Source organism: Lagenorhynchus albirostris, chromosome 12, assembly GCF_949774975.1.
Source record: "Lagenorhynchus albirostris chromosome 12, mLagAlb1.1, whole genome shotgun sequence".
Taxonomy (NCBI): domain Eukaryota; kingdom Metazoa; phylum Chordata; class Mammalia; order Artiodactyla; family Delphinidae; genus Lagenorhynchus; species Lagenorhynchus albirostris.
Window position 1 is genome coordinate 51,213,456 of NC_083106.1, and position 25,662 is coordinate 51,239,117.

The following is a 25,662-nucleotide window of genomic DNA, read 5'->3' on the forward strand; positions in this document are numbered from 1 at the left end:
GGAGTAGTAAGCACACACAAAAATTAATTGAACTGCATCTACTGCACATTTACATGGTATATCAAGCACCAACATACACTGCACGTTTCACAGCAAGCCAAGTTTCCCTTTGGTGCTGTTTGTTCATCTCAAAGAATTAAGCAGCGTTCCCTACTGCCCCTACTGTGCAACCCCTCTGAAGACTATCTGCTGCCCTCTAGCTGTTCAAAGCTTTCCCCATCCCAAGAATACCCCTTGCTGAAGGATTTGAGCTGTAAAACAGTCTTCCCTTCTCCATCCTGACCCCTCCTCAACATATCATTCCCATACATCTCAGCAAGAACTGACTCGTGGGGAGTACAGGAAGGGGCTGGCTAGCCCTAGACCAAAGAATTCCTGACTTTTAAATTCCCTGACAACCATTCTCTCTAATGTGTGAGTAAAATTTTAATAGCTTTATTTATTATATAGAAGCACTTTTTAAAACAGACTTTAGTTATACATTTATCACATCTTACCAGTTTCTCTCCCATGATTTACATAGATACCTACTTTACTGTCTCCAGTGTGATTGGATTATAAATCAAAGCAAATTATTTCATCCTATTAGATGATGCTGTTAAAATGTTATACTCTTTCCCCCTTCCTCAGGATTCCTGAAAAAATACTATGACATCTACTATTCCTAATCTTGTTACTTATATGCTCTAGATTCTTGGATCTTTTCAGTGGATATTATTAAAAGACTTAATTTACAGGTTTAAAATGCTTTGTTGATACATAAATGAAACGTGTCATTTACTCTTAAATACAACCTACTTTTTAGACTGTAAAAGATATTTTTAAGTATTTCTACTATGTATTAAGCAAAATAGAATCCGACTGCTATACAGCTAAGACCCATCTCTGCCATTTACTAATGTCTGATCATGATCGAAATACAGCCTTCAAGTCTCCTTACCTACTGAATGGGAATAATGATAATTAAGATTTTTGAGAGGTAATAGAATAATGAACATGAAAGTGTCATCACATATTGTTGACTCCCAGGAAATATTAGATTCTATTCTCCCCCTTGCTTTCTTCTTATCCCTAAATTTAGGGAGTCTTTTTGAAATTTTCCTTGACTTAAAAAAAAAAATAAAGCTGGTAAACATTTTGGCTGTTGTTTAGCTTCTCAAAATAGCTGAAAAGGCTAATTCAAAGCAAACATTTAAAATGGTGAAATGTGGCATTAGATCTGATCTCTTATCAGACCCAAATTTATGCTGCATAAATATACAAAGATATATTTTAAAGATAAATTATAAAGGTAGCAGCTCAGTATATGAATCTGAAAGAAGCATGACAACAGGAAATATTTGCATGCTTTCTTTAAAGTACTTTAACACACTTCTTCTCTGATAATGTGAAAGATAGAAGTTTGGCTCGGCAGGTTCCGGTTGGGGCTTGAACATCTTCCTGAATCAATTAGTTTGCCTTTGTTCTGTGACCATGGACTAGACCTTTAATCCCAAGCAGCCACTTTACAAACACACTTTGGTTTCATGTAAATAGGTATGCACAAATGTATCACTACCATTAGGAAAGCAACTCAAAGTACACATTCCCCAGACAGCTCAGTAGCAGAACAGAATATTATATCTGAGTACAACCACCAGTGCCACTGTCTTGGGAAACATCATCTTGCAAGCTTCAGGGTTTTTTTCCTGTGTGTTTTTTGAACTAACCTTGCTTGAGCAAAAAGGTCATGTTACAGTGAATGAGAGACCTACATTTTAAAAATTAATATCCTTCAGTCTGACAGTCCTTCAGTAGGTATGTTGACGTATATTACCTTTCTGAAAAAGAGAAAATCCCATCAAAAGTCAGTGTTCACTGAATGTATCCTCCTTCTATAAACTGTACAGATGTAAGTTGATGCTGTAAGTATATCTGAATCTCATTTACTCTGACTGCTCTCATTCATTTCACACCAATTCTGTATATCTGATATCTGAAGATACTAATTTGGATGTGCTTATCAAACTAGTTTCTTGGTATTTTACAATTGTACATTAACTTTTCCTTTGTAATAAAGCATGCTCTCTTAATGTATACATGGCAAGCTGAGAGAAATGAATAGAGGGACTTTGTTTCATTTGTAACCAAGGTCACGATAGGTAATAATTTAATGTTCAGGTAATAAATTTTCTGATTAATTTAGGAACAGAATTATTGACTTATGACCTGATTAACTTATGATAGCAGATTTCAAGGGACTATATATTAAGTGTTTCTCGGCTATCTGAATTTTCTAATTTTGTTTTCGGAGATCGTGTATTAATTGAATTAAAATGTAGAAATGGTGAATAATAAAATGTCTTAATCAGAATAGGGAAAATATAATAAAACTGAATCTTTGACCATTGGAGATGTTCCAAGAATTATTCTGAGATAGAACTGTATTGATTTATCTATTATATTAATATCCACATATAGATAGGTATAGATGTCATTCCTGTATTGTGAGCTTCTTGAGGACAGGCTATTCATTAATAAATATTATTAATAAATATATTCATATCTATATTGCTTTACAAAGAACCTAACCCATAATAGAAACTAAATAAATGTTTGTTATATGAATACATGAGGATGGTATACAAACCACGAAAAGTTAATTGAGAATCATATAACTTCTTTAAATGTTAAGCATTTGAGACCAAGAAATGTAAAATTTTATATTCATTACCCTTTTTTAGGAACTTTATTTTTATTTTATTTTATTTTTTTACATCTTTATTGGAGTATAATTGCTTTACAATGGTGTGTTAGTTTCTGCTTTATAACAAAGTGAATCAGTTATACATATACATATGTTCCCATATCTCTTCCCTCTTGTGTCTCCCTCCCTCCCACCCTTCCTATCCCACCCCTCTAGGTGGTCACAAAGCACCGAGCTGATCTCCCTGTGCTATGCGGCTGCTTCCCACTAGCTATCTATTTTACATTTGGTAGTGTATATTTGTCCATGCCACTCTCTCACTTCGCCCCAGCTTTCCCTCACCCTGCCCCGTGTCCTCAAGTCCATTCTCTACATCTGCGTCTTTATTCCTGCCCTGCCACTAGGTTCATCAGTACCGTTTTTTTAGATTCCATATATGTACGTTAGTTAGCATACGGTATTTCGTTTTTCTCTTTCTGACTTACTTCACTCCGTATGACAGACTCTACCGGTCATATTTGAGATGCCTGTTTCTTCACAGCCTCACCAACACTGAGTGATGCTTTAAGGCGGTGGAAAGTGGTTTGTTTGTTGGTTTGGTCAGAAGCCTCCAAATCAAGATGTTGTCAGGGTTGTATTCCTTCTGGAGGCTCTAGGGGAGAATCCCTTTCCGTGCCCTTTCTAGTTTCCACCTTCATTTCTTGGTTTGTGGCTTCATCCTCCATCTTCAGACCCTGCTGCCTCCCTTTTATGAGGATCCTTTTGACTGCATTAGGCTCATCCAGTTAATCTGGGATAATTCCTCCATCTCAAGATCCTGAATTAACATAACTGCAAAGTCCCCTTTACCATGTAAGGTAACATTCACAGACTCTAGGGATTAAGATGTGGCTGTTTTTGTGGGGGACCATTGTTAGCCTATCACGGAGAGATTTGTCATTCATCTGTGATAGAAAGTGCACATACCTTTCCTTATTGTCTTTTGTCTTCTATTGTTTGTGGTTCTTTTGCTTTTATTTTTTGCTATGTAGAGTTTATCCTGATAAATTGTGTGAAATACAGAGCAGTCTTAATTTTCTTCCAGAAATCTATTCAGTTGTACCAGCACCATTTACTGAAAAGTCCAACTTTTCCCTAAAATATAGTAAATTCCTGTGTATAGTTTGATTGATTGCTGGACTTTCTATTTCGTTCCATCATTTGTCTATCTAAAAAGTGCACTTATTTTTTTTTAATTACCGAGGCTTTATAATATAGTATCTGGTAGGGCTAGACATCATTAGCTCTCCTCATCTACCCTTCTTCCCCCCACCTCACCCTACACTGCTCTTCTTTTTCATGGCTTCCTGCTTATTCTGGTTATTCTTCATGCTGTTTCCAATATGAACTTTAGAATCAGCTTGCCTAAGTTGGGGGGGGAGGGGGAGGGGTGGTGTTAATTTTATTGGAGTAACTTTATGAGGTTGGATCTTACTATCTTTAAACATGATATGCCTTTATATTTATTTAACTTGCTTTCCTTCAGTAGTATTTTAACATTTTTTTCATATCAATTTTGTACATTTCTAAGTTTATTCCCAGCTTTTAAATCTTTTTTTCATAGATATAATGTAAGAAAAGGCCCTATTTACAATACTTTCTGATTAGTTTTTATGTATGAAAGCTATGGTTACATCTATTATGTTAATTATAAATTATATTGATTTTATATGCTGCTACCTTACTGAATTATCTTCTTGTTTTAGTAGTTTTTTGGTTGAGTTTTGTATATTGGTCTTCCCCAATATACAGTTATACTGTCTTCAAATAGTGATAGTTAAACTCTTCCTTTCTAATTTTTATACAGCTATCCTTTTCTTGCCTCTTCTATTACATTGTTAAATAGCAATGGTATTGTGTTCATCTCTGTCCTGTTCCTGATTTTAGGAAGAAGGGCTCATGTGTTTCCCCATAAAGTATTTGCTGACTTTTGGGTGATCATGCATGCTTGTGCACACACACACACAAACACAGGCACCTTTCACATTAAAGAAATATACATCTGGAATGAGGGCATTTTTTTTTCCTTGTTAAAATAGTTCCTGTTTCTGCAGAAACTTCATTATTAGATTAATCTGTGATGGATGAGTTATCATAATTCAAGTATACAGTTCTTTTTTTCTATCAACTATTCATTGTCATGCAATAGTAAAAGCATTAAAGATGCAGCAAGCTTACAAAGTACTATTTTCTAAAAGAAATAGGAGGCATTTTCTTCTTTATTATTGTACTTTTGGTTATGCAGACACTTTGATGTTATAAATTTTTATGTCCCCCATAAATCTGGTCAGAAATTACTTTTGATTTTGTTGATTAAGTTAAACAGTCTCTAGTAGGATAGAGTACGGGGTACAAGTGGTCCAAAGTAAGATAAAAGACTACGATAAAAATGATAGATCTTAAAAAAGAAACTGGGGCTTCCCTGGTGGCGCAGTGGTTGAGAGTCTGCCTGCCGATGCAGAGGACACGGGTTCGTGACCCGGTCCGGGAGGATCCCACATGCCGCGGAGTGGCTGGGCCCGTGAGCCATGACCGCTGAGCCTGCGCGTCCGGAGCCTGTGCTCCGCAACGGGAGAGGCCGCAACAGTGAGAGGCCCGTGTACCGCAAAAAAAAAAAAAAAAAAAAAAAGGAAACTGGTTTATGCACTAAACATTTTGTGTTTTGGTCTAATATTAACATGACGTCTGTGTAAAATGACAAAAAGAACCAGTGTTGAATCACATTCGTTATATTTCCAGTCATTCTGCATTATCCCAGATTGCTAAATATGTTCTTTGCATGAAGTTTGAATTACTGTGTACATTTGGTGTCCTATATGACATTTTTGTCATTGGTAGAGATTTCAGTAATTAAAATGGGAAACAGGAGCTTAGGTTATTTTCCTTACCAAAACTATGTTCCTTGGAACCACATTACTGTGATGGTTTCCGTGCTCTTGTACATTGGATGTCTTAAGCTGAGTGCAGGTTAGAGGATCCTTTCTGTATAATTACAGGAAGGTCTTTCTTTCCTTCAACACTGTGATCTGACCTGTGACAAATCTGTACCATAGTATGTAAATGGCTAACAAGTCAACTGCAAACCAACTGAATGTACAAATCTTAGTGCTGGTGCTGAAATCTCTTCAGAATAGTGATCATGATCTCAAAGTTTATTTCAAAATTTGCAAGCATCAAGTGTCAGTCATAACTGAAGATGAAACACTAATGAATTCTCATGCTTTAGGTGTACTTGCTTTTTAGATTTTTTGGTTCTCTGCTATTTTTACCATACTGTTTCATTTAAATTTCCTACACGCAGGACTTCCCTGGTGGCGCAGTGGATAAGACTGCACTCCCAATTCAGGGGGCCTGGGTTGATCCCTTGTCAGGGAACTAGATCCCACATGCATGCCGCAACTAAGAGTTCACATGCCACAACCAAGGAGCCTGCCTGCCGCAACTAAGGAGCCCTTGAGCCTCAGCTAAGGAGCCCACCCACCGCAACTAAGACCCGGCACAACCAAATAAATAAATATTTTTTTAAATATAAATAAGTTTCCTACACGCTAACTTCATTTGTGCCATTGAAATAAAATTGCAGTATATTACATTTATAAAAAAAGAAGAAATACGCATCTGTTCCTGTTTTATTCAGTGCTTTTTTCCCATCAAGAATAGGAGTTGAGGGCTTCCCTGGTGGCGCAGTGGTTAAGAGTCCGCCTGTCGATGCAGAGGACACGGGTTCGTGCCGCGGTCCGGGAAGATCCCACATGCCGCGGAGCAGCTGGGCCCATGAGCCATGGCTGCTGAGCCTGTGCGTCCAGAGCCTGTGCTTTGCAACGGGAGAGGCCACAACAGTGAGAGGCCCGTGTACCGCAAAATAAAGAAAGAAAGAAAGAAAGAATAGGAGTTGAATTTTGTCAAATGCATCTTTAGTATATTTGGAGAGATAATATGGTTTTTATCTAGGTTTATTAATATGATATTAACTTCACATATTTTAAAATCCATTCTCAGATTTCCAAAATTAAATGTTATCATTTATTCGCAATGTTTTATGAAGCAGTTTACGCACTCTTTCTCCCCCAGTGGCTTTTTGATTATTACACAATACTATGTTGCATATTTGTAACTGTTGCTATAAGTGAAACTCTCTTTTTGTTTAAAAGCGTGTAAAATTAAGTTGAGAATTTGATCTGACCAATGGGTTGAAGATTCCCTTCAACATGGTGAAAGAGGTGGGGCTAAATCTAAGATCATTTTTTAATGGTGTCTAAGTTTTATTATTATTTTTTATTTTGTCCCCAAATAATGGTGGAAGGAGAAGGATTGTGGTATGGGCGGCAGGAAGTAAAGTGTTTGAGTTAATTAATCCTTCTGGATGGGTTCTAGTTAGTTTGAGGTTTCAAAGAAACACCGTAAAATGAGCATCATTATGTATATCGCTTCATCATTCTTGTCCTCAGAGAGCTAACTGCCTAAAGCAGAGCTGTCCACTAGGGTAGCCACCAGCTCCTTGTACCTACTGAGTACTTGAAATGTCACTAGTGATGTGCTGTAAGTGTAAAATATACACTGATTTTGAAAAGTTAGTGTAAAAAAAGAATGTAAAATATTATTAATAATTTTATATTGATTATATTTTTTATTTTATTATAGTAATATTTTAGATATATTGGGATAGATAAAATGTCATTAAGATTAATGTCACCTGTTTCTTTTCACTTTTTTAATGTAGCTACTAGCAAATTTTTAATTACATATGGGGCTTACATTATAATTTCATTGGACATCACTGGTCTAGAGTCAGTAGGTATGTGTATGCTTATGCTTCCTTAAAGATACTACCGTGATTTTCGTAATGTAAAAAGATGAAATTAAATAAACCACAGTTATGTCTTCCCTTATCATCTTGTTTCTTCTTATGGGAATAAACTTTGATGAATAGTATGATCTAATCATACTCTATTGTAATGGGTTACCTTCTCTCTGATTTTTTCTATCTACCTGCTTATAAGAGAATGCAGTTCCCTCACTATGCCCTTGACATTTTAACATAAGTTAAAGACAATAGGATTCTTGTGTTTTGGAATATTAGCACTTAATTAAGAACTGATATGAATCTAGAAGAGAGTTAGTTTGAAGGTCTACGTTTCTAATTTTGCTTATAAGTATATTTTAATAGAAGTTCCCTAGCTCAAAATAAAATTTGCTTCAGCATTTCTTTCATTTTTTCCCAATTACCCTAAACAAGCAGTCCCCACCTCCTTAGTTCTCTTTAGGTAGAGGTCAGGGTCAGCATCTTTTAGTTCTGTCTTGTTGCAACAGCCTGAGTGTTTTGAAAAGTTCATTTTTTAATGCTTATTCTTCAAAAACCGAAACAAATTACTCCTCAAACCTTTTTAATCTTGGCTTTTGTTGCAATTTTTAGGAAAATCATATCACAGATGATATTGGAATATTAACTTGGAAGAAGCAGACTTTTCTCTCCCATGGTGCCTTATTAGCAAAGAGCTGCCAAGCTGCAATGGAATTAGCAAAGCATGATGCTGAGGTTCAGGATATGGCATTTCAGTATGGGAAGCACATGGCCATGAGTCATAAGGTATTTGCATACCCTTTCTATTTTTTCTGTATTTAAATAGCTAAAATGATACACAAGAAACATTTTACCATTTAATGAACTGCTTTTATATCTCAAAAACTGTCTATTGAGTACATAAAATCTATCATTCGTGGTGGTTATTACATAATATAAACAGTACGATTGGTGAGTACTGTATAATTTTGATAGAAAGCTACAGCTTACTTAAACCATATTTGTGATGTTTGTCTCTTCTTACCACCTGAAAGGGTTCTTGAAAGAACTCTTGCAAATTATTAAATAACATGTAATGTTGCCAGTCACAAAATGGAAGAATATTTGCATTTTTGTTACAGTTCCCTTATAGTTCCTATGTAAAACAAACTGTGGAAAGTTAATGAAATTTAGAAATATATGGAGCAAAGTTGAAAGCTTTAATTCCAATAACTGATTCTTTTGAATGGGCATAATGAAATATAAAATGTCTCAAGATTAGCTGTTATTTTGTTACCTCCATGTATATGTAATTTTAAATTCCATTTAGTACATATTTCTTAGATGCCATTTAAATAGCTCATAAGAAGGGGGAAATATATACAAAAATATGTAATATCTCCAGGTGAGTTTTTATGTCCTTTATTAAATCTTTGATTAATTTATTTATTATTTGATTATATTTATTAAATAAATATAATTTATGATCCTTACCTTGAACTTAAAAAGCAAAATAAAAGCTGCTGCCAAATAAAAAAGGAATATGTTAGGGGAAAACTATTTTAAAAGTTTTTTTAAGATTATTGTTAATCATATGAGCTGTTCTTTTGCTTATTAAAGTACATCTAAAAACTGAGTTCCTTAAGCTTCATTTTTCACTGTAGTAACTGGTGCTTTCTGAATATGACTAAAACATGCCAATGTATATGCATTTCACTGATTTAACTCTTTTCACTACTCCTTCTAGATAAATTCTGATCTCCAGCCTTTTATTAAAGAAAAGACCAGTGACTCCTTGACTTTTAATCTAAACTCAGCTCCTGTAGTCTTACATCAGGAGTTTCTTGGAAGAGATTTGTGGATGAAGCAGATCAGAGAGGTAAAATGAAATTACTCTTATTTTAGGTACCAATAGTATTTGGTTGATTTTAAAACATAACTCATATTTTATGATGATCTAAGACTGATCAGCCATATGGAGCATATAGATCAGTCATATAAGAGCTTATTCATATAACAGGTAAAATTCTTAATTTATAATATACATTTTTGAGAGGTAAGTGTTAGTTAAAAGTTAAAGACTGTAGTACTGTGTTTTCTTATTATCTGAATTCATAGAATACTGCAATACAAAATCTGTGCCTGTGGTAAATACTAATTAACTCAGATGATTTTTTTTTTCTAAAGGCTTTCAAAAATTGGGCTATGATAATAGCATCACCCTTTAACTGACGGCAATTTCCCATATGTAGACTCTAGCACAAGCTGCAGAATTCCAGGAGTTCTGCCTGTCACTTCATTGGGTTATTTTAAAACAAACTTGGAAAAAAAAAAAAAAAAACTTGGATCCTGAGTACTCAAGTTCTGAGGCATTATCAAAGGAAAAAAAAAAAAAGTGTGGTTAAGTAAGAGGGGTAAAGGGACTTGGGTGAATTTTCTACTTTTTTGTGGGGGAGGGAAGGTATGGAAGATGAGAGGGAGCTTTTTTAGGTTTTTCTTAAATCCAGAAACTTTTTTGGGTTTTTTTAAATCCAGGTACAAAAAGTTCTTGCCTTTCTATCCAAAACTTTATGGAATTTATTTAACTTGGTGGTTCTAGTTGATTGGGTTAATCTGAGACTGGACATGGGAAAGCAGGCACAGCTGAGGCGGAGGTAGATGGCACACTTCAAGTAGAGAGAGCCTGAGATATCTGCTTTTGGAAAGATAAGATTTTCCCTCTCCAGCCACTCCTCCCTAATAGATCTCAAAATACTTACAGCTTACTTACAGCTTAAAATCCGTTATATTCACCAGGTAGAAAATGAGAGGATTCCTTTCTGGGGAAACTGTCAAACCCAGAGGAAAAGCCCTGCAGATGTGGACTTTTGGGGCTCCCTCAGTAAACATGCCGTAACCCTGGCCAGCTGCCTTACAGTGAGGTCCACCAGTTGACAAGCCTCAGAGTATCCAAGGGCACAGAACATCCAACTGAAGTAGAATAGCTATTAAAGGACCACTGGGCATTTGAAAGCAGCCTCTGCCGTGAAAGAACAAGTCAAAATCAAACTGATTTAAAAAAAAAAAAAAAAAGGAGGGAACTTAGAGGAAACAGAGGCAGTGCAAGGGGGAAAAAAGACATTTCCAAATGTACTACAATCAATATATTCAGTGAGATAAGATATTAAATCCATGAAATAAGAACAGGTGATATGTAAAAAAGGACAATTCAAGAATAAGAAATCAGAATTATAAAGTATAAAAATATGAAAGCAGAATTTAAAAAAATTAGAAGAAGGGGCCTCCCTGGTGGTGCAGTGGTTAAGAATCTGCTTGCCAATGCAGGGGACACAGGTTCAAACCCTGGACCGGGAAGATCCCACATGCTGCGGAACAACAAAGCCAGTGCGCCACAACTGCTGAGCCTGTGCTCTAGAGCCTGTGTGCCACAACTACTGCAGCCCATGCACCTAGAGCCTGTGCTCTGCAACAAGAGAAGCCACCGCAGTGAGAAGCCCATGCACCACAACAAAGCATAGACCCCCGCTCACTGCAACTAGAGGAAGCCGTCACGTAGCAATGAAGACCCGAGACAGCAAAAAATAAATAAATAAATAAATAAAATTTATTTTTTAAAAAAATCAGAAGAAGAATGGAAGATATTAAAAGAATCTCCCAGGGCTTTCCTGGTGGTGCAGTGGTTGAGAGTCCGCCTGCCGATGCAGGGGACACAGGTTCGTGCCCTGGTCCGGGAAGATCCCACATGCCGCGGAGCGGCTGGGCCCGTGAGCCATGGCTGCTGAGCCTGCGCGTCCGGAGCCTGTGCTCCGCAACGGGAGAGACCACAACAGTGAGAGGCCTGCGTACCGCCAAAAAAAAAAAAAAAAAAAATCTCCCAGAAAATTGACTAAAAAGATAATAGAAAAGATAAGAAAATTAGAGGACCAATCTGAGAGATCTTATATCTATTATGAGTCCCAGAAAGAGACTTAATGAAAATGGAGGTGAAAAATTAATAAAGAATTAAAAGAAAAGAAAAATTCTAAGAAATGAAGGACCTGAAGGTGTCTCCAAATTGAAATGGCACTCTAAATTGTGAATTTTAAAAGACCTACACCAAGTGACATCATTAGCAAATTTTGAAACAATGGGGATAAAGAAGAGATCTTAATACTTCCAGAAAGAAAAACCTACGTACAAAGGATCAAGAATCAGAATTGTCTTAGTAGTGACACTGAAAGCTTCAAGACAATGAAGTAATAACTTCAACATTCAAAGAGAAATTGTTTCCAAATTAGAATTTTATGCCAGTCATATTATCAAGTGTGATGTTAAAGACAATTAAAGCATAAATAAAGTCTCAAAAAACTTACCTCCTAAGCATCTTTTTTTAGGGAGCTGGTGATGTATTCTATCAAGGGAATAACCAAGAAAGAAAAACATGTGGAATTTAGGAACTAGGGCATCAGACATAGGTGTGAGATGATGGGAATTCCCAGGACAATATGAAGGGAAGAATAATAAACAACAACAAGAATGCCAACAATAAGAGAACTTACTTTGTGCCAACCACTGTTCTAATGAGAAACCTGAAGCAGAGAGAGATTAACTTGAGCACAGTCACACAGCACTGGTAAGTGGTAGAGCCAGGATGCAAACCCAGGCAGCCTCACTACAGGGCCCACATCTGTAAGTACAATAGCATGCTACATTGTCTCTCACCCATGCAAGTCCTAGGCTGTTGGCTCTGCATCCAGGCTCAATTGGGACAAGAGGACAGAGATCTCCAGAAGTAATATCTCCAAGGAAACAATGGAACGGATGATCCCCTAATGTACTTGGCCATATTGAGAATTTAGGGACAAATTAATAACAGGAACATAGAAAGTACCAGTTAAGAGTAAGAGTACCAGTTACCACTGCTGCATAACAAATTACCCCAAAACTTAGCTGCTTAAAATAATCATTTTATTATGTTCATGGATTCTGTGGGTCAGGAATTTGGACAACACACAGAAGGGATGACTGCTCCATGATGTCTGGGGCCTCAGCTGGAAAAACCCAGAGGCTAGAGGTGATTCAGTGATGCTGGGGACTGGAACCATTTGGAGTCTCTGCTCACACCTGGCACCTAGGCTGGGCTGTCAAGAAAACCAGGCTTCTTAACAACCAGAGTATTCACACGTGGCTCCTCCACTTGGCTTGGCTTCCTCACAGCATGGCAGCCTCAGAGTAGTCAGACTTCTTTCTTGCCAGCTCAGAACTCCAAACACAAGTGTTCCTTCCAGCAAACAAGGCAGAGGCTGCATCTTCTTTTATGACCAGCCTCTGAAATCACCCGCCATTTTCATGATCTCCTATCAAAATAGTCACAAGCCCACCCAGAATCAAGGGGAGGGGCTGTATACCTCACCTATCACTGGGAACAATTTCAGAGAATTTGGGGCCCACGTTTTTAAACAGCCACATTAAACATATGATACGAAATGAGGCAGTTCTTAGCTGTAGTGAATAAATTTTTAATGTATAAGAAAGAAAATGTAATCATAATACTTAACATGGCTTAGAGGATAATATTTATATAGCATAAAAATGTAAATACCAAATACTGATTTAAACCAAAAAGTATAATCACTGGGGAGAGGGTAGGGGAAAGGAATGTTTTTGGTCACGTAAGAAATGTAATTATTCCTTTTATCATAGGATCAATAGATAATGTCTTAAAATTTACAAATCAAGAAAACAGTATTTGAAGATAAACAGAAGAAACAGCTAAAGTGAGGGAAATGAGACAGACAAAGTCTGGAGAGTGCTAGGATATTTTGTTAGAAGTCTTGTGTTATTAGACTCTTTAAATACTATACATAATTTAAACCTTTGGTTTAAAAGTTTATATACTTTGCTATAGTAATTGCACTCTAGTAACGTATCCCAAGAAAAATAACAGAGATGTGGGCAAAGATTTACATATTAAAATATGTAGTAAAATACTAATTATAAAAGGAAGAAAATGAAAATTGATCCATTTGAAAATAGAAAAAAGTTAAATGAAGTATAGTACAATAAAATATTACACAACTATTGAATATTGTATTATGAGCGTTGTATTTGTGTGTTTTTTGACAGCTGAACCAAAAATGTATATACAGATGGTGTTAGTGGCTCTAATTGGATTACATTAGAATACATTGCAGATACACATTTTGGTTGAAAAGATCCGGCTAAATATGTTAAATGAAAGCTATGGGGGCTTCCCTGGTGGCGCAGTGGTTGAGAATCTGCCTGCCAATGAAGGGGACACGGGTTCGAGCCCTGGTCTGGGAAGATCCCACATGCCGCGGAGCAACTGGGCCCGTGAGCCACAACTACTGAGCCTGCGCATCTGGAGCCTGTGCTCCGCAACAAGAGAGGCCATGACAGTGAGAGGCCCGTGCACCGCAATGAAGAGTGGCCCCCGCTCACCGCAACTAGAGAAAGCCCTCGCAGAGAAACGAAGACCCAACACAGCCAAAAATTAATTAATTAATTAATTAATTATTTTTAAAAAGAAAGCTATCAAGTCTCCGTTGGCTATTCACATATATACATATATATATATGTGTGTGTGTGTGTTTGTGTGTGTGTGTGTATATATATATATATATATATATATGAGCAGCATAGATATGAATTTTAAAGAAGCTTCACAGAAAAGGAACATATTTAACTCTTATATAGACTACATGAGAGTCCAGGATTTCCTAAACAACTGGTGAAATATTCCCAAATCATTATCTTCAATTTGATTTTCAGTTCAAAGGGATATCCTTTCCAAACAGCCTATGCCTTAGGCATTATCTCCAGTAAATTAAATAGATCTTGTCCAGAGGTCAGTAAACTGCCAAGATGACACCCATGAGCAGACGAGGTTACATCCTCCAGCCTAGGTCCCCTGTGATCATCTCTAAATCCTCATCCTTCAGGAAGAACTGGCAGTTTATTGCCCACCTCTCAAGGCCCCACCAGACTGCTGTGATTTGCTCCATGGACTTCGGGCCCTTCTCCTTATATCTACATGTCTGAGTCATGAACAGGGTCACAGAAGAAGAGAAGGTGAATTTGTCTGAAGCAAATAAGAAATTTAAGAAATCAGTTTCTGTCATGCAGGGGGCAACATTTTTCAGATTAAAGACTCCTTACTTGAGTTTATTTTAATTTTCTAAATTTTATTCATGTTTATATAAAGCTCTCTATAATAATGATCTTGTTCTGTGAACACTGCCTAGTCAGGGTTAGGGAACACAATTTGCATAACACTTGAGAGGGACCTTCTATCCTGAATCTCAAGGAGGCTGCTTATTAATCCTGAAATTAGTTCTGGTGCTCTCTTTCCAACTTTCTGTGATATTTTTCTCCTCTGCATTTTTGTAAACCTTTCTTCTCCCAGGTTTTGAATTTTATTGTAAGATCCTTAAGGATCGTAGTGAATTTACCTTTGAATTACCAATAGTCCTGTATAGTAACTTACTTGGAATAGTCATCTAATTAGTATTTGTCAGAAAGTGTGTGTGGTGTGGTCTTCGGGGGACAAAACTGGTGGCAACCTGTTTTGTTAAATAGAAAGAATCAAGTTGGTATAGCAGAAATGGTCCATAGAGGACCAGGATTTGGAAGACCTGTATTCCAGTTTGGGCTCTGCTAGCATCTGTTTACCTTGGTCACATTCTTTAACATCCTTTTTATTATTTTTTTTGCAAAATGATGGCATTGAACTAGATCCTTTCTAAGGTTCCTTTCAGCTCTCAAATAAATCTAAGAAATTTCTTTAAATAATCTCTTAGGCAAGAGATGCATTATAAGAAAATATTTATCTCTATTAGAAGTTAAATACTGTCTTTGACACTTAGAAATAGAAAAGTCTTGCTCCCAATGACGGAAGACAACTATGATTTGTTATTATCACATGTAAAATTATAGACAGGTTTGTGTCCCATCTCCCTTTTGATTTCCTGCTTAGGGAGAGTGAGAATTAATGACCGGAAAGGAAGGGAAGAGGGGATCACATACCCTTAGCGCCCATTCAACATCACTGTGAAGCCAAGAAGCACAGCACCTCTGTAATTTTTCATATCAGGCCCTGCTACCGCCTCCAACTTCCCCGTCCTCCCCAAATCTTAAGATCGGATAGCTGTCTTCCATCGCACCCTCAGGTGTACGCACACTATGCACTTTCGTAAGAGGCAGTTTAGAGCACCAGGCCAGACCAGAAACAGATGAAAAATATTTGTTAAGCAATGTCTCCATACTAAATACTACAGATCCCTTCCTACCTTAATTTTAAATTTAAATTTATAGCTGCTGAAAAATAATGATCAGGTTAAAAATACTGATAGTGAATGGGTGATTCACCCTAGGGAGGTGAAGTCATTACTCAGCTATCATTTTGATTCCGAATAAAAGAAGGTAGAATCCTTCAGAGAACCACAGAGCTCTGACTCTCTCAGGGAGTCCAGGGGCTATTGCAGGTCAGCAAACTTTATTTTTAATGATCCTTCTAGTTTTCTGCTGCCATTATAAGTCACCTGAAGAAATAAGAATTATGATTTTTTTTTCTTGGCTATTTCTGAAAGTATTGAAATGTCACTTAGGCTTGTGACATTCTGCCACTGTCATAACCATCCATAAAATACCTTAAGTGAACTACATATTACCAGTGCTAAACTATAACTCGGTTGTCCCTAGATATCCTACTTTTCCTTCTTATTCAGAAAGTGAAACAAAAATTGCTAGGCAAGGCTGATGTGCATGAATATAACACATATATATTCTTAAACAAAAGAGAAAGTGCACATTCAGAGAGTCCTCATGAATGCCACATGATATTTTTCTAATTATTTAAGTTATTTTGAGTTGTTTCAAAAGGAATAATACTGACAACATCCTCTACCATAGAGGGTGTAGAGTGTGGGCATTTGAAAGGACTATATGAGACCACAAAGACTATGAAATGGCTCTAACTATCTCCTAGGTTAAAATATTTCTTAAGGTTTTCTGAGCACTTAAGGAAACAAAGTGCTTGACTGTAGGAGATACAGCAGTAAATTGCCTGATGGTTGTCTTGGCCTTGTTAAGAGAAGCACACAAATATAAGGAATACTGTAATTGATGCCAGTGGGGCAGCTCAGAGGAAAAAGAGTTTGAATCCAGTTGGAAAAGTCAACAAAGGGTTTGTGAAGTAAGTGATATCTGAGATAGTCCTTGAAGAAGATCTTGACGACAAAGATGGGAATAAGTGCTTCCTACACAACAGAAACCATGAAAAAGGGCTGCAGATGGGCAAGCATGCAGTGTATTCAAAGAAAAAAGAAGTATTATAATTTGGATGGAAGGTGAAAAACATGGGGCATATAGGGATAGATGAAGAATTGCCAAAATAGTACATAATGACTATACTTAAAAGACTTTGGTTCAAACAAAAACATGTATAGCAATATTTACAAAAGCCAAAAAGTGGAAACGACCCAGTGTCCATCAAATGATGAATGGATAAACAAAATATGGTATATCCATGCAATGGATTATTATCCAACCATAAAAAGGAATGAAGTATTGATACATGTTACAACGTGACAAAAATGTTCTGGAACTAGATAGTGGTGATGGTTGCACAACATTGTGAATGTATTAGATGTCACTGAGTAACATAACTTCACATTTATGTTATGTGAATTTTACGTCAATTTAAAAAAAAGGATTTTGGGATGTTTGTCTTTAGAAAATGAACTTGATTCAGAAGTCATGCAGCAGAAATTGAAGTTTCTGAGCCAGGTATTGTCAAGGTTTGAAATGTGTTTTAGAGAGGTATATCTAACTACGTTATATAGAATCAGAAGAACAAGGAGATACTTATAGAAAAGGAGACCAGTCAGGAGGTTGTGAGGAATCTGTTCATAAGTGCAGGGAAAAAGTCCTAATCAGAGTATTGGCCATGAGAACGGGAAGGTAAGGAGGTTAGGAATAAAATTCACTTCAGAGAGAAAATATATAGGACCTGAAAACTGATATGATAGGGAGAACCTGGCAGATGTCTACTGGGGAGGGGTGGTCAGAGGCCAAAACGAGGATTTTGAACTTGGATAACAGAAAGAATTGTACCATAAATAAAAACAGGAAAGTGAAGTGGGAACATTGGCATAAGTTTGGTTTTTGACATGGTGGCTTGAGATACACTGTCAGGGTTGGTGGACATCACCTTGGGACCTGGCCACAGGAGGAAACAGCTCAGTTCTCCTGTCAGCCTCATTTCCTTGCTCATGGCTTTCTGAGATCTGGGTAGCTTTTTTTTTCTTAGTCAAACTGTAATTTTATATTTCACGTCTCTTCTGGATTCCAAGAGTGCATAGTAAGGAAAATGGATTATAAGTGATAACAAGACTTCTGCTTGAGGGAAAAAAACGGGGCTGGAGGAATCAGACTCCCTGACTTCAGACTATACTACAAAGCTACAGTAATCAAGACAGTATGGTACTGGCACAAAAACAGATATATACATCAATGGAACAGGATAGAAAGCCCAGAGATAAACCCACGCACATATGGTCACCTTATTTTTGATAAAGGAGGCAAGAATATACAATGGAGAAAAAAAGCCTGTTCAATAAGTGGTGCTGGGAAAACCGGACAGCTACATATAAAAGAATGAAATTAGAACACTCCCTAACGCCATACACAAAAATAAACTCAAAATGGATTAGAGACCTAAATGTAAGACCGGACACTATAAAACTCTTAGAGGAAAACATAGGAAGAACACTCTTTGACATAAATCACAGCAAGATCTTTTTTGATCCACCTCCTAGAGTAATGGAAATAAAAATAAACAAATGGGACCTAATGAAACTTAAAAGCTTTTGCAAAGCAAAGGAAACTACAAACAAGACGAAAAGACAATCCTCAGAATGGGATAAAATATTTGCAAACGAATCAGTGGACAAGGGATTAATCTCCAAAATATATAAACAGCTCATGCAGCTCAATACCAAAAAAAAACCCAATCCAAAAATGGGCAGAATACCTAAATAGACATTTCTCCAAAGAAGACATACAGATGGCCAAGAAACACATGAAAAGCTGCTCAACATCACTAATTATTAGAGAAATGCAAATCAAAACTACAATGAGGTATTACCTCACACCAGTTAGAATGGGCATCATCAGAAAATCTACAAACAACGAATGCTGGAGAGGGTGTGGAGAAAAGGGAAGCCTCTTGCACTGTTGGTGGAAATGTAAATTGATACAGCCACTATGGAGAACAGTATGGAGGTTCCTTAAAAAACTAAAAATAGAATTACCATATGACCCAGCAATCCCCACTACTGGGTGTATATCCAGAAAAAACCATAATTCAAAAAGACACATGCACCCCAATGTTCATTGCAGCACTATTTACAGTAGCCAAGTCATGGAAGCAACCTAAATGCCCATCAACAGACGAATGGATAAAGAAGATGTGATACGTATATACAATGGAATATTATTCAGCCATAAAAAGGAACAAAACTGGGTCATTTGTAGAGACATGGATGGATCTAGAGACTGTCATACAGAGTGAAGTAAGTTCAGAAAGAGAAATACAAATATTGTATATTAATGCATATATGTGGAACCTAGAAAAATGGTACAGATGAACTGGTTTGCAGGGCAGAAATAGAGACACAGATGTAGAGAACAAATGTATGGACACCAAGGGGGGAAAGTGGTGGGGGAGGGTGGTACTGGTGGGATGAATTGGGAGATTGAGACTGACATATATACACTAATATGTATAAAATAGATAACTAATAAGAACCTGCTGTACAAAAAAATAAATAAAATTAAAAAGAAAAGTGATAACAGGACTTCTGAACAGAGAGAGATTTATCATGTAAATGATAAAAGCCCCCTCCCCTTTTTTTAATGGGTTACCATAGCCTTCTGCATCTGTCTATTTCTTCCTCTTCTCGCATCAAACCAAAGGAAGAGAATATGAGAAAGTTAATTCCATGGAGATTGAAATTTGCCTCCAAAAATTAGCTTTCCCCGGTGAAGGAGATGGAAAATCAGGTACCCAAGTTCTGAAGGGTGTTCACTTCCTTGCAGATGCCTTCTGCGCTCTCTTATTAGTAGGTTAGAATGGTCAAGATAGCAAAGAAAAGGCTTGCCCTGTTCCTTTATATTCTGACACCTTTCCAGCTCCATAACTGGAGAGCCCAGCAAGGATTGCTTCTCCTCCCAAACCAAACTTAGCTAGCTGGCTGCTTCAACTTGGGGGCTAGCAGATCTAGTAGATATCTGATTTGTGACCTTTTAAAATCCTCATACACTATACCCAAACAATTTTGGGATGTGGCCTTTCTCCGTTCCTCTGTCCACCAACAAATCTCACATATATATACTAAACTCCACCTCTTAATACCAATGCAAATGCAAGGAGAGTTTGTTTTCAGCAAGACATGTTTTCTCTAAAGAAATTGATGATATTTCTTCCAGTACCAAGGCAGACCTTTAAAATATCATTATTTTTTTAATATCATTATTTTTGTAGCCACCAATATAATATTTTACTCAAACAAGAATCATTAGTGAATAATTGGTTAAAACAATTAGATGAATGGTTAGTAGGGAACTAAATATTCACAGGGACTCAAAGCACCCTACAGATTACTTATTGAAGACAAAGGGAGGAAGTGAACAAACTTAGTCTCACCAGTAACGAGACAACTGATATTGTATGACTCCTGATGTAATGGAGAAGTGTTCAGCATCATCTATGTAGGAGTCTTTTCAAAAATATTTTAACCTGAATCTAATCATGTGAAAACAATTAGACAAGTCCAGGAGAAGGGACATTCTGCGGGGCAACTGACATGGATTCTTTTAAAAAATGCCATATTATAAAAGAAAAGGTGGTGGTGTGGAGAATGTTGTAGATTAGAAGAGATTAAAAAGCCGTGACATCCAAAGGGAATGTGTGATTTTTAATTTGATCTTGGATTGGGATAAACATAGCTCTAAAGGACGCTGCTGGTTGGACCAGAAATTTTGAATACAGACATTATCTTAAATACTATAGTAAACGTTAAACTTGTTGGATGTGGTCATGGGTTTGTAGTTATGTAGGAGAACACCATTGTTCTTAGGAGATAAATGCTGACATATTTAGGGATGAGATATCATTATGTTTATAATTTACTCTCATATAGTCAGCAAATGATCATCTAGAGAGAAAGCAAAGATGACAAAATATTAGCAACTAATTAATCTAGTTGGAGGGCAAATGGGTGTTCATTATGTTCTTTCAACTAAAAAATTGGAAAGAAAGATAGTTTTTCTTGAAGGCTGAAGAAGAGAATCTTATTTTTTAAATTGTTATTCTAAAATATAGCTGGTAGCATTGGGGAAGAATAACATGATAAGAAGAGATGATCAGTCTCTAGCAATTTCTGCACTCCCTGCTGTGGAATATTAGTTTTCTGCTTTTAGAAAAAGGTTTTTCCATATCCAGTTTTCAAGTCCAGATAGCAGTAGTTAGAAATTGGAAGCAGTTCATTTATGTCATCCAATCCTTCTTTGTTACCTGACTTATAAAAAAGCATTTGTTTCTTAAAGTAAAAGACCACATTGTACATCCATTACTTACCAACAGAGAATCTATCTGCCTTTGGTCTGCAGAGACTGGTATAGAAACCTTTGGAATTAATCCCTCTGTGCATCCTCTCGATCAGAGCACTGGCTTTGTTTGCTTTGGTGTAGCATATTGTTTTGCAGCGCTCACTGTAGCTGTCAGAGGAGGCCTTCAATGTCATGAGCAGTGGCACACTAGCTTGTCCATTTGCACATTTTTTTAAGATAAAACAAGGTTCAAACCACACATTCTCTGTGAACTGCTAAAGACTGGGAAAAATTACTTTCTTTTCTCATGACCTGGATTGACAAGGAGCACACCTACAGGAGGCAAAAGATGAGTGGATCCCTTTTAAAGACCCAAGTAATGAAGCCCTCAGGGAATCGCCGTGTGTGGCAGAATTTACAGTGGTTTCTGGAGACGAACAGTGTGGCAGGAAGAGGTTCAGGACTGCCGGCTATTGAAATACAGTCTGCATTTATTTTATATCAGCCTATTTTGGGCCCCAGTGAGGAAGTTATTTTAATATCTTGCTCTGCTAGAAATATACATGGTAAGTGATAGATGTCAGAAAAAGAGGGTAAAGTTACAGCACTCCATTCTCCTTGAGACTTACGGAGCTTATATAGTTGTTCTCTTTGAAATAAACACTGATGCATACAGAGCATAAATTGAAAAGGTTGTTAGACATAGTCCACACCAGTGATCCTCAGATGACTCAGAATTCAGGGCTAGAGTATTAAGGATCTGCATTTTTAATAGGCTACCCAGGTGATTCTGATACAGCCAGCCCAGCATTTGGGGATGCCTTTTCTGACCCAGTACTCTTACTTTACAGATAAGAAAATGAAGACCCACGTAAAAATTTAAAATTACTTGAGGTATTAACCTATTATGGGCTAGAAACCATATTTTCTGGCTCCCAGCATATCCATTTCCTAGGAGGTCACAGTGCCTCTTAAAGTGGTCATAGTTAAGAGCTTAGGCTACCTGTTTCCCTCCGTAGCAGGGCCTACTTACCACCTGAGGCTTGGGGGAGTACATTTGAAATCTGAGGTCTCCTGACCTCCAGTCAGGCTCTTTTCTCTTCAATACACTGATACCAAGGTTGAGGCACTCAATTACTCTAAACCGCTGCATCTGTGAGAAGGCTGATAGATGATTCTTTTGTTCTATCCTTTTGTTGTTTGAGTTTCATGAATTCTTAGAATTTATTTTCTATAGATTCCCTTCTTCAGTCTACTTCTAAATAGAAGTTGAGTAATAAAGTCAAAATATGGTACTGTTCAATACGAGTAAAAATTATCTGTAAGGCACCAGGTAGTGGCTCCACATCATGCATACTGACTGAATCTAAACACCCAGCTTTCTTAGAACTAGGAGAGAGTAATAGGAACTTTGCTTTGTAAGTTTCCTGAATAAATGGTACATAACCAACACTTACTAAGAAAAAGCATTTATCCATTTATTCATTCATTCACCAGATATTGACCATCTACTATCTACAAGCACTGATCTAGACATGGAATACTGTTATGATCAGGAGAGAAAATGTCCATACTCTCGTGGAGCTTAAGTTCTAGAGGGAGATTGTATGTGAAAACAAGACTATGGAACCCCCAGAGGAAGATTTTTACTTGTTCCGTTCCTAGCTGTGTCTCCAGTGCCTGAGCAATACCTAACACATAGTAGGTGCACGATGGACAATTACTGAGTGAATGAGCACCATCAGATGAAATAGAAACTATAGCCCCTCCCAAACTAACTTTTTTACAAAAAGAAATAGAATTTGGTAATGTTCAATGAGAAATATTACTTACGTAGGGGATTAAATCATTTACATTTGTTTCTAATTTGCTGTATTTTGTAAACTCTAAAAGCTTTTTGTGAAAAAATTTTTATATCAGTGTGTACTTTCAGGCTTGCGTCTGGCATACATATATACTAACTCACATAGCAGCTGGAAATATATACCTATAAAGATCTAAATATTTATAGTATTTTGTTTTATAAAATAAATGATACTTTTCTGTACAAGCTAAAGCAGTCAAGGGTGAAATGGTTTCACAGGACTGGAACGTTTGTTGTGATAAAATAAAAAGGACATTCCAGTGAGCAGCATATCAGCAGTTACAGCCTGTTCGGGTGGTAATGGCCGTGGTAATCGTGCTGTCATTTTATGTAGGCTTCTAGTCTCAGCTTTCAAAACGTTTAAGAGCTGGCCTTCCCTGGTGGCGCAGTGGTTGAGAGTCCGCCTGCCGATGCAGGGGACGCGGGTTCTTGCCCCGGTCCAGGAAGACCCCCCCCCCATGCCGCGGAGCGGCTGGGCTCGTGAGAGCTGATGTTGAACAAATAGGGATTTACATACATGGCGTTTCTTTGCCGTCATCCCCAGCAAAGTATATCTCCACTGGGTGAAAGGGGGTGGCCGAGCTAGTAATACAAAATAAAGTGAGAAAAATAAATAAATACATAAATAAAGTGAGAAGGTTTGAAAATAGCTTGTGATTCTGTAAAAATATTGAATCACTATATTGTACTAAACTAAAATAATATTGTAAATGTACTATACTTTGATTTTTTAAAAAAGGAAAATAGCTTGTAATTGATTAAGCACAAGTACTTCAAAATAATAGAATTCTCTAAGATGATTAGTTTATAAACAAGGTATGTGATGAGACTACTCTAGATGTCCTTATCTGTAAACAGCATTATAGTTACTGTTACTACCTGAAAAAACTGATTTTTTTTTTTCTGAGACAACTGGGGAAATGGCTCAATACGTCCAAAAGGAAAAGTCCACCTACATCATTGTAAATTATAGTTTCTCTGCACTTTACACTGCAACCTCAAGATATGAAAGGTACTCAACTTTCTAACTTTCAACAGATACCACTTTCAACACTTCTACCATGTTGTTTGTGTTAAACACTGTAAAGTGAGGATGTTGAAAGTGCAAGAATGAAGAGGAGGTGGTTAGAACAGAAACAAGACTGAAAGTAGTGAGGAAATGGCAGATGTGTTTCAGGAATGAGTTGTTTGACAGTAGGAATCATTCCACAGGGGTCCTAGTTTGTGCGTCATTGGAAAAGTACTGTGCCTGAGCAGCCCATGCTGATCAGCAAGAGACAGGGAAAGGATGAACAATTGAAAAGGTGGAAAACTGGTGACCACAGGATCAGCCTCCATGTCAGATATCCCTTAACCTAAAATGAATTCGAGAGACAGCTGAGAGTTTGAGAACTTAAAGACTAAGCATATTGTGAAATGCTGCTGCTGAAATTTTGGTCACAAGCCATGGATTATTCATGAGATCAAGGCCAATTCATATTTGTACAATATGAAAGTGAGTAGCTCGGTCATGAGTGCACTATGCAGACGTGCTCAGGGGCTCCACACTGCTCCTGCAGAAGTTATAGTGCGGGGAGAGAGATTTCAGTGTAGACAAAACTGTTTTATCTTGGGAAAAGATGTCCATAGACAAACAAACAAGTAAATATGAAATCTCTGAGCAGAGAGAAGAATGAGCCTGGTTTTAAAATACCTGCAAGAACCGATTCTCATTCCTGTTGGTATATTGCATCTCAGGACTAATTCAAACCCTTCTTAGTTCACTGAAACTCCTAGATCCCCAAAACATCTTTGAAGAGCAGATTGAACCACGAATTCTTTTTTATAGTATATTGGTTGCAGAGGCCTTTTGGTTCATTGAAAGTGTACAAGTCACAGTTTTAACTGAGTCGTTTGTGATAGTGCCAACAGCTATACATGAGCAGTGTCTTATTAGAAGTTGCTTTTTATGAAAACAAGAAAAACAAAATGCAGGCATCTTTTGGATAAATTTTTAAAAGATTATAAAGAAGCGAGAAGAGTCAGGATTAATGTTATAAAGATCTCATTTTCTCTCATGAAAGTAATTACCCACATTTATTATCTGTATAGTGTCATTTTGGACTCAGGAACAAAATGGTCTCAAGACCTAACCTGTTCATAAGTTGAAGGGCTCTTGCTCTGTGCAGAGGTGTCAGGAGAAGTTTGTTCTGAAGTCCACAAAAAATGAGCTTACCTACCAGCAAATACTAACACATTGGTTGTCTCTATTATGTTCAGATTTGATACATACACTTTTGAGTATATGTTTTCATTTTAAGTTGTTCTTTAATAACTAAAAATAATTTAAAGTAAAATTTGACCTCATACAGGATGTCTCCTACCTCCAGCTTTCTTCCCTCTCCTCATCCCTGGTGACAGTGGGATGGAGGTGAGTGTCTTTTGGCATGATACAACATATTAAAAATTATGCCAAAGCAAGTGGAAAACTTGACCCCATAGATTACTAATTGTAGAGAAGGAAATATGTCATTACAGTGGAACCTTCTGATAGTCACCACTTTAACCAAGTGATCAAATTTATAGCATTATTAAGAGTAGGACAGCCTGACATTTGGTGCCTTCCACATTGATGCAATATGAAGTATATAATATTCCATGTAAAATATTCTTGCCAAAAATGTTTAACCTAAACCTAAGCAA

At 37.0% G+C, this 25,662-nt stretch overlaps 1 protein-coding gene across 6 annotated transcripts in view; it reads left to right on the forward strand.

Moving 5' to 3' along the window:
• Positions 1-25,662, forward strand: part of PDSS2 (decaprenyl diphosphate synthase subunit 2) — a 269,913-nt gene that overhangs the window by 195,498 nt on the left and 48,753 nt on the right. For all 6 annotated transcript variants that reach the window (XR_009543821.1, XR_009543820.1, XM_060167776.1 and 3 more), the window contains 2 exons: positions 8,139-8,312; positions 9,253-9,384. Coding sequence is in view for 4 of the 6 variants with exons in the window: in XM_060167776.1 (XP_060023759.1) it covers positions 8,139-8,312; positions 9,253-9,384 (306 nt within the window). In the remaining 2 variants the exon portion in view is untranslated. The remainder of the gene's footprint in view (positions 1-8,138; positions 8,313-9,252; positions 9,385-25,662) is intronic.